The 16216-nt window shown below is 41.7% G+C and overlaps 1 protein-coding gene across 12 annotated transcripts in view; it reads left to right on the top strand.

Annotated features, from left to right (window-relative positions):
- ALG8 (ALG8 alpha-1,3-glucosyltransferase) overlaps positions 1-15949 on the top strand; it is a 36591-nt gene extending 20642 nt beyond the window's left edge. For 3 of the 12 annotated variants that reach the window (XM_003805158.4, XM_063608683.1, XM_008968269.6), the window contains 8 exons: positions 2475-2601; positions 2878-2981; positions 4102-4222; positions 7301-7440; positions 9931-10070; positions 12428-12525; positions 12830-12902; positions 15700-15949. In XM_003805158.4, coding sequence (XP_003805206.1) covers positions 2475-2601; positions 2878-2981; positions 4102-4222; positions 7301-7440; positions 9931-10070; positions 12428-12525; positions 12830-12902; positions 15700-15931 — 1035 coding nt within the window. In that variant the 3' untranslated portion in view covers positions 15932-15949. Of the gene's footprint in view, positions 1-2068; positions 2162-2474; positions 2602-2877; positions 2982-4101; positions 4223-7300; positions 7441-9930; positions 10071-12427; positions 12526-12829; positions 12903-13944; positions 14000-15699 lie in introns of those variants that run through there. The other 9 variants (XM_034933445.2, XM_063608685.1, XM_063608684.1 and 6 more) reach the window with 7 other exon arrangements.
- The last annotated feature ends 267 nt before the right edge of the window (positions 15950-16216 follow it).

Genomic DNA, 16216 nt, shown 5'->3' with positions numbered 1-16216 from the left:
AGACCGCACCTGATGAGAGAAGGAAACTGGCCTTTCATGGTCCCTGTGGCAGTTTCCCCTGCAGAACATCAGGACTGTTATCTCATTTAATCCTTCCGAAATTCCTGTGAGGTGGATAGATTTCAGACTTTCTTTTTTTTTGAAGACAACGTCATGCTGTGTCACCCAGGCTGGAGAATGCAGTGGTGGAGTCACAGCACACTGTAACCTCAACCTCCTGGGCTCAAACAGTCCTCCTGCCTCAGCCTCCAGTTAGCTGGGACCACAGGTGCACACCACCACTCCCGGCTAATTTTTTGTATTTTTAGTAGAGACGGGGTTTCGCCATGTTAGCCAGGATGATCTCGATCTCCTGACTTCGTGATCCACCCACTTCAGCCTCCCAAAGTGCTGGGATTACAGGTGTCAGCCACCACACCCAGCCAAATTCTTACTATAACTTCTTAGTTATAGTAAGCTGGTTTTGTTTTGTTTGTTTGTTTGTTTGTTTGTTTTGGAGATAGCGTCTTGCATTGTCGCCCAGGCTGGAGTGCAGTGGCGCGATCTCAGCTCACTGCAACCTCCACCTCACTGCAACCTCCACCTCACGTGATTCTCGTGTCTCAGCCTCCCAAGTAGCTGGGATTACAGGCACCCACCACCATGCCTGGCTAATTTTTTGTATTTTTAGTAGAGACAGGGTTTCACTATGTTGGCCGGGCTGGTCTCAAACTCCTGACCTCAAGTGATCCACCCGCCTCGGTCTCCCAAAGTGCTGGGATTATAGGCATGAGCCACCACGCCTGGCCTTTGTTTGTTCTTTTTACATCAGAATACCTTTAGTTTTCCTAAGTAGTGTTTGTATCAAGTGCAGTGACTGGTGCCTTCAGCTTGATAGTGCTATATAAGTTACCTAATCTACAATATAAAATTCAATTGATTTTTTTGGTAGCATAGCATCCTATATATTTGTTCATGTTCTCATTCCCAGCCCTTCTTTGGAAATCAACTCCAGCTATTCTGAAACTGTGAGGGGTGAAGGTAATTTAATTCTCTGGGCTCTAATTCCTAAGGGAGAGTTTGCAGTATGTTATTACTGATGACATGTAGGATATGATCTCAGCATAAGGCTTAGTACGTGATAAATCTTTGTTGGAATAATGAATTTATGAACACATTAGACTCAGTATAAAAGCTAGCTGGGCTGGTCGCAGTGGCTCATGCCTGTAATCCCAGCACTTTGGGAGGCTGAGACAGGTGGATCAGTTGAGGCCAGGAGTTTGAGACCAGCCTGGCCAACATGGTGAAACCCCATCTCTACTAAAAATACAAAAAAATTAGCCAGGCGTGGTGGTGGGCACTTGTAATCCCAGCTACTTGGGAGGCTGAGGCAGGAGAATTACTTGAACCCGGAAAGTGGAGGTTGCAGTAAGACGAGACCATGCCATTGCACTCCAGCCTGGGCAACAAGAACAAAACTCCGTCTCAAAAAAAAAGCTAGCTGGAATCACTTGCCTATGTTTTCCTTATACTGGTTATAGAATATTTACCTTGGGCCAAGCATGGCGGTTCACGCCTGTAATCCCAGCACTTTGGGAGGCCGAGGCAGGTGGATCACCTGAGGTCAGGAGTTTGAGACCAGCCTGGCCAACATGGTGAAACCCTGTCTCTACTAAAAAATACAAAAATTAGCCGGATGTGTTGGCACACGCCTCTAGTCCCAGCTACTCGGGAGTCTGAGACAGGAGAATTGCTTGAACCGAGGAGGCGGAGGCTGCAGTGAGTCAGGATTGTGCCACTGCACTTCAGCCTGGGCAAGACAGAGGGAGACTCCATCTCAAATAAAATAAAATAAAATAAAAATTTAAAAAAGTAGGTATTGTTTATTTTTGTTATTTATTTATTCATTTTGGAGACAGGGTCTCACTCTGTCACCCAAGTTGGAGTGCAGTGGTGTCATCATGGCTCATTGCAGCCTCCACCTCCTGGGCTAAAGCAGATTCTCTCACCTCAGCCTCCAGAGTAGCTGGTGCTACAGGTGCAAGCCATCACGCCTAGCTAATTTTTTTTATTTTTTATTTTTTTGTAGAGACAGGGCCTCCCTATTTTGTCCAGGCTGGTCTTGAACTCCTGGGGTCAAGCAATCCTTCCACGTCGGCTTACCAAAGTGCTGGGATTGCAGGTGTGAGTCACCACACTTAGCCTAATTTTAGTTTTTTAAATAACCTTTTTGTAGAATAATTTTAGCTTTCCAGAAAAGTTGTAGAAATAGTACAGAGAGTTCCTATATACCCCCCACCCATTTTCCCCCATTACCACCTTACATAACCATGGTACATTCATCAAGACTAAGAAAGCAATATTGATGCATTTGAATTTCACCCGTTTTTCCTTTAATGTCCTTTTTCTGTTCCAGGATTCAATCCAGAATACCACATTATTGCATTTCATTTACCGTGAATTTTAAAGCGATATTTCCCTTTTAAATCTCCTAGAAAAGGCATATGGAAGGAGCATTTCTCTTTGCTGTTCTCCTACATTTCAAGCATATCTACCTCTATGTAGCACCAGCTTATGGTGTATATCTGCTGCGATCCTACTGTTTCACTGCAAATAAACCAGGCAAGTTTTGGTAATAATAGCAAAAACATTTTCGATTTTTCCCTTACTGTGTTGACTTGGTGGCTTGCTTGATAAGAAGGTTTTATGAAGCACAGCAGATATCTCAGCTGCTAATCCTGTAAGCCCTTTACCCATTCTCGCTTTTCTCTGCTCTTGCCACATCATGAATAGATTGGTATACTATTGTGGGATACTTCTAGTTTTAGCACATGATATAGGTTATGGTTAATGTTCCTTTCCATCTTCCTGGTTACTGATAATGCCCCTTTTCCGTAGATGGGTCTATTCGATGGAAGAGTTTCAGCTTTGTTCGTGTTATTTCCCTGGGACTGGTTGTTTTCCTAGTTTCTGCTCTTTCATTGGGTCCTTTCCTGGCCTTGGTAAGCCTTTTTTTAATTTAATTTTATTTTTTTCAATTAATACATGTTCTTTGTTGGTGTTTAGAAAACATAATAAAGCCAGGAATATGTAAAATAAGTAAAAGCTACTTTTTTCTTACTCCTTACCCAACGTGACTCCCCAAAGATAGGGCAGTATTCCTTTTTTTTTTTTTTTTTTTAAGGTGGAGTCTCGCTGTGTCACCCAGGCTGGAATGCAGTGGCATGATCTCGGCTCACTGCAACCTCCACCTCCTGGATTCAAGCGATTCTCCTGTCTCAGCCTCCTGAGTAGGTGGGATTACAGGCACATGCCACCATGCCTGGCTAATTTTTGTATTTTTAGTAGAGACAGGGTTTCAACATGTTGGTCAGGCTGGACTCAACTTCTGACCTCAGGTGATCCACCCGCCTCAGCCTCCCAACGTGCTGGGATTAAAGGCGTGAGCCACCGCTCTTGGCCCGATAAGGTAGTATTCTTTCAGACATTTTTGTGCACATTCAAATATGTATATATATATACATGTATATGTTTAACTGTACATTACACATACACAAACACAGAATTGATCTTCATTATTTGTGTATTCTGTACTTGTAAGTTTACTTACTTGATAAAATGTATTTGTAACAAAATCAATAATTTTGCAGTCTTACATGGACAGCAGACATTCTAAAGTGCATGGAATTTAACAGATGTTCAGATGTTTTCTTTTTTCCTCTTCTTCCCTGCCCTGAAATCAACTAATTAATTTTAATTCTTACTAAAACTGAAATGTGTCACATCTTTTGTAGTTTCCCAGCTCTCCCCTTCACCCTAGTAGACATGGATAAGCTGCAGTCTGTGTTCTGCTTTGTAGCTTGTAAATTCTTCTGTTATTATAATAGTATGGACTGGTATTCAGAGTATTTTTATGCATAGTGTCCCACTGGACAGTGGACAAAGTGAGACCAAAAGAAGGTTCTGTGAACTTACATTGTGGTGAGCATATAACCACTTACTTACTAGAACCCAGACCCCATAACTTTCTACACACTATACCATAGAGAGTTCCCTAGTTCTCTTTTTGAATTTGAAAAAGATTGATGACTGTTTAATCAGTTTCATTTCTCTTTTCAACAGAATCAGCTGCCTCAAGTCTTTTCCCGACTCTTTCCTTTCAAGAGGGGCCTCTGTCATGCATATTGGGCTCCAAACTTCTGGGCTTTGTACAATGCTTTGGACAAAGTGCTGTCTGTCATCGGTATGGTAGCGAGCATTTTTTACTCAGACTCTGAATATTGAAAGGACTTAGGCACATGGAGAAATGGAAAAACCTTTGTGTTTTGAATGTGGCTGAATTGTTTGTTCTCCAGTCCTGCATTTCAGCTTTCAGGATGAACAGGGGGAGCAGTTCTTGGGACTGAGGCTTTAGTGCAGTAAACAGACTGTTTTCCTTATAAAAGCTCCTTGTGGTAATGAGGTTATTGATCCTTTCCTGGGGAAAAAATAAAATATGTAGACACTCTATAAAGGTAATTTTTGCCTTAATTAAAAAACTATTCAGCAGCAGCAGTTAACCCTGCTTTTTTTCCCCCCTTCTCACCATTCCTATTCAAACCCCTACTTATTTTTAGAGACAGGGTCTCACTGTCACCCAGGATGGAGTGCAATGGTGTTGAGATCATAGTGCACTGCAGCCTTAAATTCCTGGGCTCAAACAGTCCTCTTGTCTCAGCCCCCTGAATTGCTGGGACCACAGGTGCATACCACCACACCTGGCTGATTTTTAAATTTTTATTTTTTAGAGATGAGGGTCTCACTATGTTGCCCAGAGTGGGATCAAACTTCTGGTCTCAAATGATCCTCCCACCTTGGCTTCCCAAAGTGCTGGGATTACCAGCACAAGCCACCATGCCTGGCCTACCCCACTTTTAAACCTAAACATACAAGAAACAAGAAAGAAGAATATGTAAGTTGTGACTCTCGGTATTAAACCAATAAGGAAAATAACCCTGCATTTTAACATGAGGTGAGAAGAAATGAAAAACCCAGGCTATGGTTTTTAAAATTGGGTCATAATGAAAAATAAGTTATGGTTTGAGATGGTTCTACTAAAAATAACTCACTCTGGATAACACAATCTCTCATTTGTGAATACAATCTAGCTTGGTGGGAAAATGGCATGATCAAGAGTGGTGGTCAGCAAACTTTTTCTGTAACTGGCCAGATAATATTTTAAGCTATGCAGGCCACACACAGTGTGTGTGTGTGTGTGTGTGTATGTGTGTCTGTGTCTGTATTTGTGTATGCACACATTTGTTTAAAACCTTATAAAAGTAAAAACCATTCATACTTCAGTGCTGTGCAAAAACTGGGCACAGGCTACATTTGGCTGTTGGCCTATAGTTTGTGGACTCCAGATCTAGAGTCTGATGACTTGGTTTGGAGGCTCACCTGCGTAAATTGCTATTGCAGTGTGTGGCATTGATAAGTCATTTGCTTCCTTTCGTCTAACTTTCCTCACTATACGAAAGGCATACTAGTACTTTACCTGTACCTATACAGTGTGTTGTGAGGAACAGAAGCAAAATTTAAAAAGTACTAGGTTATCAGTAGCAGAGACTTTGGAGCCAGACAAACCTGAGTTCAGTTTTACCACCTATTAGTTGTGTGACTTTGGGCAGGTTACTCCATCTCTGTACCTCAGGGGGCTAAAAGTAGTAAGTGCAGAGCCCTGGGCACATGGTAGATGCTCCATGCATGGTGGCCACTATTACTGTTTTTGATAAGTACTTGGAGGAAATCATACACTGCCTATGTGATGACTTATACATTGTGTCACCGTGTTGCTCACTGTGAATCTAGCCTTGATGTACATGGCATTCTTACAGAGTAATTCCTAACATTCATATTTCAAAAAAAGCTTTAAACAGCCAGCATAGTATGAGGTAGAAGGGCCAGTTGCCTTGTCTGAGTCAGGAAGCTGTACTGTACCCTCACTTGTATGTTTGTCTCTTTGAAGATGTTTTACATGGAAAGTCAGTGTCAGAGTTAGACAACTTTGTTATAGGGAGATGGTTATTAGCTGTAAGAGAGAATCAGCAGGCCAAAGGGGAAAGGGGAAGAGGTTAGTAAGTAGAAAATATTTTGGTACATCTTTCCCACATTGTATTCATTTTCACTGGCATTTGACAGGCCCTATAGGTGCTCAAACTGTCTCTGACTGTCCTATTAGCCAGAGCTTGTTGGGGCTTGTATTGTCATTCTCTGAATTGATTTATTTAATAACCAAGTATTTATTGAGCTCCTATGTACTGGGGATAGAAATGAACTCATCATCATTCCTGCCTTCAAGGAATACAGTATAGTAGAGGAAATGAGCACATAAACAAGTGCAGTGCCTTGTGGTGAACACTGTTAGAGTGAGCTCACTCAGCTGTGCACGTTGGCTCAGGCCTGTAATCCTAGCACTTTGGGAGGCTGAGATGGGCGGATCACCTGAAGTGAGGAGCTCGAGACCAGCCTGGCCAACATGGTGACACCCCGTCTCTATTAAAAATACAAAAATTAGCCGGGCATGGTGGCACATGCCTATAATCCCAGTTAATGGGGAGGCTGAGGCAGGAGAATCACTGGAACCTGGGAGGCAGAGGCTGCAGTGAGCCGAGATTGCGCCACTGCATTCCAGCCTCTGTCTCTGGGTGACAGAGTAAGACTCCATCTCAAAAAAAAAAAAAGTGAGCTCACAAGAAAATCAGTTCTGCTTATTGATTTAGGAGCTTTCTCAGGTGATTGAATTAGAAGTTAATTTGGCAAAGGGAGTTGCCTGGGCAGAGGGACACAGGTGTTGAGAGTGGTATATTGAGGACCCACAGTTACTTCATTGTGGCCAAGCCGCATTTAACAAAGTAAAGATGAGATTGAACAGGGGGGAAGGGGCGATGAGATCATGGAAGACACTGGATACTATGTTTAGGAATACAGGGTTTCTCCCATAGGAGATGAAGGATTCAAAGTTCCTTCATGACATGCTCAGACTGTTCTAGAAGCTTGCTTTCAGAGATGAGAGCAGATTACCATTTGTGCTGCCTGCCGGCAAGTTTCCTATAAGCTGCACAAATTCCCTGTTCCAATGCAAAGAGCTGCTTTATATATTATAATCTTAAGACCAGAGGCATTTTGGGTAGAATAGTATAGGATTAAATTCATGAAATCTTAGCCTTTAAGCAGCAATAAGATTTAGTAGCTTACTTTTTATTCCTCAAGGAATTGATTATTAATATATGGTATCTCGGTGATAAAGATAAAAATAAAACAAAACAAAATATCTGTTTAATAGGTTTGAAATTGAAATTTCTTGATCCCAACAATATTCCCAAGGCCTCAATGACAAGTGGTTTGGTTCAGCAGTTCCAACACACAGTCCTTCCCTCAGTGACTCCCTTGGCAACCCTCATCTGCACACTGATTGCCATATTGGTAAGAACTCAACAGATGGTGCTCATTTCTTGAGTTTTCTCTGCTTTTCTTTTGTCTGGCTGACTAAATTTCAACTTTCAAGCTCTTCCAACTGTAGGATAAATTTCATGCCTGTAATCCTTCTGCAGATTGAAGCATTTCCTAGCAATTCTTAGAGTAACTTTGAATACCATAAGGAAGGATTACCAGTAAAGCCTTTGTGAGAGATTCTTGCCAGTGGCTGTTAGACCATCTGTTCACCCTGGGGGAAGGGAAAAAGAAAAGCCCAGAGAGGAAGAGGCATGGATCATGCTGCAGAGAAAGAAGGAAATGTTTGTGGCAGGGACATCCAGATTTGGTTTGTTTTTCTCACCGTTAGCTAAATCATCAAAATTCCAAATGTATCTGGACAGCGTGGATGTTTTGTCTTGATGGTGATAATGAGTTGAGAGAGTCGACAAAGGCTTTTTGAGCCTAAGATGAGCCTAATATGAGTAAGATGCTCTTAGAGGCCTCATTCTAAGTACTTTAGAAACTTTAATTTCTAAAATTTCATTAGTGATTGCAGTGACCTCAATTTCATGGTATAATTTTAGTAGATTTCAATATAAACAACTCAATCCTATCGATAATTACACTCATCTTTAATTTTGGTTTCTGAATGTTTCAAACCTGCTAGCAACCACCTGATTCCACTTAATTACATGACAGTACAGGTATGTAGATAATTAAGCTCTGTTGGGCTGTTTGTTCACATATTTTAATTGAGGTAAAACATTTTTCCTAAAATTTCAGCCTTATGAGGTACATATAGTTTCTATGGCCTTCCAGCCAATAAAACTAAGTATTTATTAATATGGTAAATCTAATTTATTGGCTCAAAAGCATCTATGGACTTCTGTAGTTTGACCTATTAGGTTCATTAATAAATGAACTATTAGTAAACTAATTATGAAGATGTAATAAGTTGTTAGACTGTACATCCCAAAACTTAATTATTAATTTTGATAGTATAATTAATTTCTTTTTTTTTTTTGAGACAGAGTCTCACTCCGTCATCCAGGCTGGAGTGCAGTGGCGATTCTCCTGCCTCAGCCTCCCGAGTAGCTGGGATTACAGGCGCCTGCCACTGCACCCAGCTAATTGTTTTGCAGTAGTTTTGTTTTTGTTTTTGTTTTTGTTTTTTGAGACGGAGTCTTGCTCTGTTGCCAGGCTGGAGTGTAGTGGTACGATCTCAGCTCACTGCAACCTCCACCTCCTGGGTTCAAGCGATTCCCCTGCTTCAGCCTCCTGAGTAGCTGGAACTACAGGCATGCACCACCACGGCCGGCTAATTTTTTTTGTATTTTAGTAGAGACAGGGTTTCACCATGTTGTCCAGGATGGTCTCGATCTCCTGACCTCGTGATCCGCCCACCTCGGCCTCCCAAAGTGCTGGGATTATAGGCCTGAGCCACCACACCCGGCCTTTTTTGTAGTTTTTAGTAGAGACAGGGTTTCACCATCTTGGCCAGGCTGGTCTTGAACTCCTGACCTCGTGATCGACTTGCATCAGCCTCCCAAAGTTCTGGGATTACAGGCGTGAGTCACTAGGCCCGGCCAATTTTTTTTTTTTTTTTTTTTTTGAGACAGTCTCGCTCTGTCACCTAGGCTGGAGTGCAGTGGCGCAATTTCAGCTCACTGCAACCTCTGCCTCCCAGGTTCAAGCGATTCTCCTGCCTCAGCCTCCAGAGTACCTGGGAATACAGGTATGTACCACCACACCCAGCTTATTTTTTTTGTATTTTTAGTAGAGATGGGGTTTCACTATGTTGGTCAGGCTGTTCTTGAACTCAACCTCAAGTGATCTGCCTGCCTTGGCCTCCCAAAGTGCTGGGATTATAGGCATGAGCCACCATGCCCAGCCAGTAGAATTAATTTTAATGAGTTAAATATATACATCAAGGCCAGGCGCGGTGGCTCAAACCTGTAATCCCAGCACTTTGGGAGGCCAAGGCAGGCAGATCACGAGGTCAGGATTTCGAGACCAGCCTGGCCAACATGGTGAAACCCCGTCTCTATTAAAAATACAAAAATTAGCTGGGCGTGGTGGCAGGCACCTGTAATCCCAGCTACTTGGGAGGCTGAGGCAGGAAAATCGCTTGAACCCAGGAGGTGGAGGTTGCAGTGAGCCGAGATCGCACCACTGCACTCCAGCCTTGGCAACAAAGCGAGACTCCGTCTCAAAAAAACCAAAAATTATATATATATATATATATATTTACATATAAAATATATTTATTTACATATAAAAATATATATATACACATCAAATGCCAATTTTTTCTGAGTTGTTGCTTTTATGTTAACTTTTGTTAGACTGTGCACAAAGTGATGAATGATTCGGTTTCATGAAGAATTGTCTAAGATCGACTGTCTTTCAGAGATGATGCAAATTGTATTCACCTGAACTCTGTTTCTGTAAAGTCTATTTCAAATGATACTGAAGTTTATCTTTGCCTATTGTTTCTAGCCCTCTATTTTCTGTCTTTGGTTTAAACCCCAAGGGCCCAGAGGCTTTCTCCGATGTCTAACTCTTTGTGCCTTGAGCTCCTTTATGTTTGGGTGGCATGTTCATGAAAAAGCCATACTTCTAGCAATTCTCCCAATGAGGTAAGCAGATAGCTCAGCCAGTGAGCATTTTGGCATATTTCACAATGATCCTATTTTCTATTTGCTCTGTCCCTTCTTGTCATGTTCACCAGGATAGGCAAAAACAAAGATGTGTAGGAACAGATGTCCACTAGGACAGGACAGGGATGCTTAACTTGAGATTCTTGGACCCATGAAGGTATGCAAAAATGCATGTACTATTTCTGTTTCTGCGTTTTTGGAAAGAAGCACTGTAGTGATTAAGTACCATGAAAGCCGGCTTTTAGATCTGATCATTGAGGGGCAGTATGTTATAGAAAAAACCTGGGCTGGCCGGGCACGGTAGCTCACGCCTGTAATCCCAGCACTTAGGGAGGCCGAGGCGGGCAGATCACGAGGTCAGGAGATTGAGACTATCCTGGCTAACATGGTGAAACCCCATCTCTACTAAAAATACAAAAAATTAGCCGGGCATAGTGGCACATGCCTGTAGTCCCAGCTACTCGGGAGGCTGAGGCAGGAGAATTGCTTGAACCCGGGAGGAAGAGGTTGCAGTGAGCCGAGATCGCACCACTGCATTCCATTCTGGGTGACCGAAGGAAACTCTGTCTCAAAAATGAAAAAAAGAAAAAACTTGGGCTTTCGCATCATCCCGTCTGAAAATAAGGTCCCATGGTTCCTTGTTAAGTGTTGTTAGTCAAAGTAAGGATTTAGTCTATTCTGGAATAATACCTGATACTGTACTACATTTCAGATTTTCCAGAACTGTTTTTGTTTTGCATTCTTTCTTTTGAGCCTCACAATAATCTTTTAAGATAATTGGCCAGGCATGGTGGCTCACATCTGCAATCCCAGTACTTTCAGAGGCTGAAGCGGTGGTTCACTTGATGCCAGGAGTTTGAGATCAGCCTGGCCAACATGGCAAAACCCCATCTCTACTAAAAATACAAAAATTAGCCAGGCATGGTGGTGCATGCCTGTAATCCCAGCTACTTGGGAGGCTGAGGCATGAAGATCCTTTGAACCTGGGAGGTGAAGGTTGCAGTGAGCCAAGATGGCACCACTGCACTCCAGCCTGGGGCAATAGAGTGAGACCCTGTCTCAAAAAAAGGAAAAAAAAAAAGATAGTTAAAATAAATGGGTATTATTCCCTTTTTTTTCCTTTCTTTTTTTTTTTTTTTTTTTACTTTTTGGTAGAGACAGGGTCTTGCCATGTTGCCTAGGCTGGTCTCAAACTACTGGGCACAAGCAGTCTTCCTACCTCAGCCTCCCAAAGTGCTGGGATTGCAGATGTGAGCCAACAAAACAGGCTTATTCTCTGTCTTAACATCTGAAGAATCTAGGGCTCAAAATGTTTGTGACTTGTCCAAAGTCATACAGGTCGCAAGAATTAGAGTTAGGACCTGAATCTTATGATGTTGAATCTATGATCTTTTCACTATGCCATGCTAAAAAAACCATTTTAAATGTAAGTGTCCAGTTTAGGCATAGTTGAAACCCAATAGATAGATAAATGGTAATAATAGCCTCTTTCTTGATATTTTTCTTGAACCTTGAGAAATCATTTAAGCTCTGAACATATGTTAAGCAAATTTGTCAGGCCAGTATGTGGCTTGTCTGGGTTTATTTAGCAGCTTGGAGTTTCCAAATTAAAAAGTAAAGCAAAAACTTTTAATGTCTTTAGTCTGAATTCACACCAAACACCAGCAGGTGAAGGGCATTGTCCAAGAGATGAGCTATAGGGTTGGAAATGAAACTCCAAGTCCTGTTTCCCTGACTGCCACCACTAGGCAGCTCCCAATCCCACAACATTCCTGTCTTTGGAGAAGGCAATTACTCAGGGAAGCAAGATTCTTTTTTTTTTTTTTGAGACAGAGTCTCGCTCTGTTGCCCAGGCTGGAGTGCAGTGGCGCGATCTCGGCTCACTGCATCCTCTGCCTCCCAGGTTCAAGCGATTCTCCTGCCTCAGCCTCCTGAGTAGCTGGGATTACAAGCACCCGCCACCATGCCCGGCTAATTTTTGTATTTTTAGCAGAGACAGGGTTTCACCATGTTGGCCAGGCTGCTCTTGAATTCCTGACCTCAGGTGATCCTCCCACCTCGGCCTCCCAAAGTGCTGGGATTAAAGGCATGAGCCACTGTCCCCGGCCAGAAGCAAGATTCTTTTACGATACCCCTGATTCAGTTTGATACATGCTATTGATTGCTTAAAATTTCCTACTAAAAAATTAATATTCTCAACTAAATTGAACTTGTGGCAAAATCAGCATGTTCTTCTATGCCTCAGCCAGTTCTAATGTAATAGGAGATGCAGTTTATTTAAGCTATTTGCAAGTGTAATAACAGTTGTTGTTTTAAGAAATTATTTTTATTTTTAGCCTTTTGTCTGTGGGAAAAGCAGGAGACGCTTCGATTTTTCTGATTCTGACCACAACAGGACATTATTCCCTCTTTCCTCTGCTCTTCACTGCACCAGGTAAACAGTGTCTTCTGAGAAAACTATATTTGACTATCACAACCTTTTCATCAAGGCCCAGAGATTAATACATCTAATTTAAACAACCCTAAAATCTCTTGGAGAGAGATCATTCATCCTCTTAAATAAAACCTCCAATTTCCTGTAATTCTCAGCATCTCTAGATGTCACAAAAATGTAAAATTAAACTTAAAAAGTATTATTAGCACTATATAGCTGTGTCAGTGTGCTTATATTACTTTCAGCATCATAAGTCTTTCTGTCATCAGCTAAATTATCTTTTTTTTTTCTATTCTTTTAACAGAACTTCCCATTAAAATCTTACTCATGTTACTATTCACCATATATAGTATTTCGTCACTGAAGACTTTATTCAGGTAATCAAAAAAAATGTTTAAAATTATACTTACTCTTGTGAAATGTTTACACCTAAATGGTCAAATAAGCTTTTTAAATTTTATTTTTAAGTTATAACAGTAATATGACAACATTACAAAAAAAATTGGTAAATAGAGGGAGAAATCACTCAATCCCATCACTCAGGCGAGACAACATAGTTTGTGTCTTTAGTTTGGGGGAGTATTTGAGGAGGACTACTTAAATTAAAATCCTATATGAAAACTCAAAAACTGAATGTAAAATATGCTTTATGAATAAAACTATTAAATACAGATAGATATGGAAAAAACTAAAAGATACTATGTACAAATTTTTTTTGTTTGTTTTTTTGAGACGGAGTTTTGCTCTTGTTGCCCAGGCTGGAGGGCAATGGCATGATCTCGGCTCACCACACCCTCCGCCTACCGGGTTCAAGCTATTCTCCTGCCTCAGCCTCCCAAGTTACTGGGATTACAGGCATGCGCCACCATGCCCAGCTAATTTTTTTTTTTTTTGGAGACGGAGTTTCACTCTTGTCACCCAGGCTGGAGTGCAGTGGCGCGATCTCCACTCACTGCAACTTCCGCCTCCTGGGTTCAAGCGATTCTCCAGCCTCAGCCTCCTGAGTAGCTGAGATTATAGGTATGCATCACTACCACACCTGGCTAATTTTTTATATTTTTAGTAGAGGTGGGGTTTCACCATGTTGGCCAGGCTGCTCTCGAGCTCCTGACGTCAGGTGATCCACCTACCTTGGCCTCCCAAAGTGCTGGAAGTACAGGCGTGAGCTGCTGTGCCCGGCTAATTTTGTATTTTTATTAGAGATGGGGTTTCTCTGTGTTGGTCAGGCTGGTCTTGAACTCCCAACCTCAGGTGATCCACCCACCTCGGCCTCCCAAAGTGCTGGGATTACAGGCGTTGAGCCACCGCACCCAACTATGTACAAATTTTACTACAGAATTATAGATGGAAACTTTTTCTCTTCTAAACTGTATGTAATGTTAACTATAATTTTTTTTTTTTTTTTTTTTTTTTGTTGAGACGGAGTTTCACCCTTGTTGCCCAGGCTGGAGTGCAATGGCACGATCTCAGCTGACTGAAACCTCCACCTCCCAGGTTCAAGCGATTCTCCTGCCTCAGCCTCCCTAGCAGCTAGGATTACAAGCATGCGCCACCACACCCAGCTAATTTTGTATTTTTAGTAGAGATGGGTTTCTCCATGTTGGTCAGGCTGGTCTCAAACTCCTGACCTCAGGTGATCCACCGTCCTTGGCCTCCCAAAGTGCTGGCATTACAGGTGTGAGCCACCATGCCCGGCCAACTGTAATTTTTTAAAGCTTGCTTATGGTTCATAACTGTGTCCATAAAAACTTATATAATTAACTATGTTAAAATGCAGTTATAGCCATGTGACCCAGCAATTCCACCCCTATACCCAAAAGAATGGAAACAGGGACTCAACAGATACTTGTACATCAGTATTCATTGTAGCATTATTCATACTAGCTAAAAGATGGAAACAACCCAATGTCCATCAACAAATACATGATAAAGTGTGATATATACATATAGTGGATTATTCAGCCAAAGAAAAGAATGAAGTTCCAATACATGCTACATGAATGAATCTTGAAAACATGCTAAGTGAAAGAAACCAGACAGAATAGAACAAATATCATATCGTTCCACTGATAGGAAATTCTAGAATAAACAAACATAGAGACAGAAAGTAGATTAGAGGTTGAGGGAACAGGGGGATGGGAAGTTATTGTTAATGGTTCCAGAGTTTCTGTTTGGGGTCACGAAAATATTTTGAAGGTGGATAGTGGCAATGGGCGCATATTATTGATCTACTTAATACCATCAAACTGTATACTTAAAAATGGTTAAACAAATAGCAAATTTCATGTTATATATATTTTACCAAAATAAAAAATATTTTAAAAATCTGGTGAAACCTTGTCTCTACAGAAAATACAAAAATTAGCTGGGCATGGTGGCAGGCGCCTGTAATCCCAGCTACTTGGGAGGCTGAGGCAAGAGAATCGCTTGAACCCAGGAGGTGGAGGTTGCAGTAAGCTGAGATTGCACCACTGCACTCCAGCCTGGGTGACAGAGCAACGCTCCATCTCAAAAAGAAAATTTTTTTAAAATCTTCAATTCTATATTGTTTCTCGTGTTCTTATTCCAATGTCACAGCACCCAACCCCTTTACCTCTTTCAAATGCAGAACTAATTCTCTCTGAGCAGCTTGAGCTAAATAACAGCATAGGTCGATGATGGGGTAAATTTAGATTGTTGAGATAATATAATGTATATCATTATCATTTTTTTCTAAATGTGAAACTTGTTTTTTATTTTTATTTATTTTTTGAGACAGAGTCTCACTCTGTCGCCCAGGCTAGAGTGCGGTGGTGCCATATCGACTCACTGCAACCCAGTTAAAGCAGTTCTCCTGCCTCAGCCTCCCAAGTAGCTGGAATTACAGGCCTGTGCCACCCTGGTCGGCTAATTTTTGTATTTTTAGTAGAGATGGGGTTTCTCCATGTTGGCCAGGTTAGTCTAGAACTCCTGACCTCAGGTGATCCACCTGCCTTGGCCTCCCAAAGTGCTGGGATTACAGGCATGAGCCTCTGCACTTGGCCTGAAGTGTGAAATTTAATATACTCTTGACTCTGGCCTTGGCTATAATAATTGACAGCAAGACAGTGCAGATGGGGAAGCTTTAGCTAGGAAATGTTTGCTAAACCAGGATGACTCATCTAAAATCAGACTTTTCTCTCTTTTTTCCTTCAGAAAAGAAAAACCTCTTTTTAATTGGATGGAAACTTTCTACCTGCTTGGCCTGGGGCCTCTGGAAGTCTGCTGTGAATTTGTATTCCCTTTCACCTCCTGGAAGGTGAAGTACCCCTTCATCCCTTTGTTACTAACCTCAGTGTATTGTGCCGTAGGCATCACATATGCTTGGTTCAAACTGTATGTTTCAGTATTGATTGACTCTGCTATTGGCAAGACAAAGAAACAATGAATAAAGGAACTGCTTAGATGTGTGCCAAGCAATTATTTCATGGGAAGTTAACCAGAACTTGAAGAAAGTTGCCAGTGGCATCAGCCATTTGTTTCAGTAGAACTGTCCAGAGCACCATTCTTCCACACTTGGTCTTGCCCAGCCTAGCAACCGGATTGTCACCATGGTGAGAAGCCACTGGCCCTCCATAAGCACTGAAACACAGCTGAAAAAAAACTCACCTTTCCCTATTAAAATTGTCTGAGATCGTTCAGACTGCTGTGCTTGCTCAAGCCAAACAGGGAG

The sequence above is a fragment of the Pan paniscus genome, chromosome 9 (genome assembly GCF_029289425.2).
Source record: "Pan paniscus chromosome 9, NHGRI_mPanPan1-v2.0_pri, whole genome shotgun sequence".
Lineage (NCBI taxonomy): Eukaryota > Metazoa > Chordata > Mammalia > Primates > Hominidae > Pan > Pan paniscus.
This window is presented reverse-complemented; position numbering and strand designations above follow the sequence as displayed.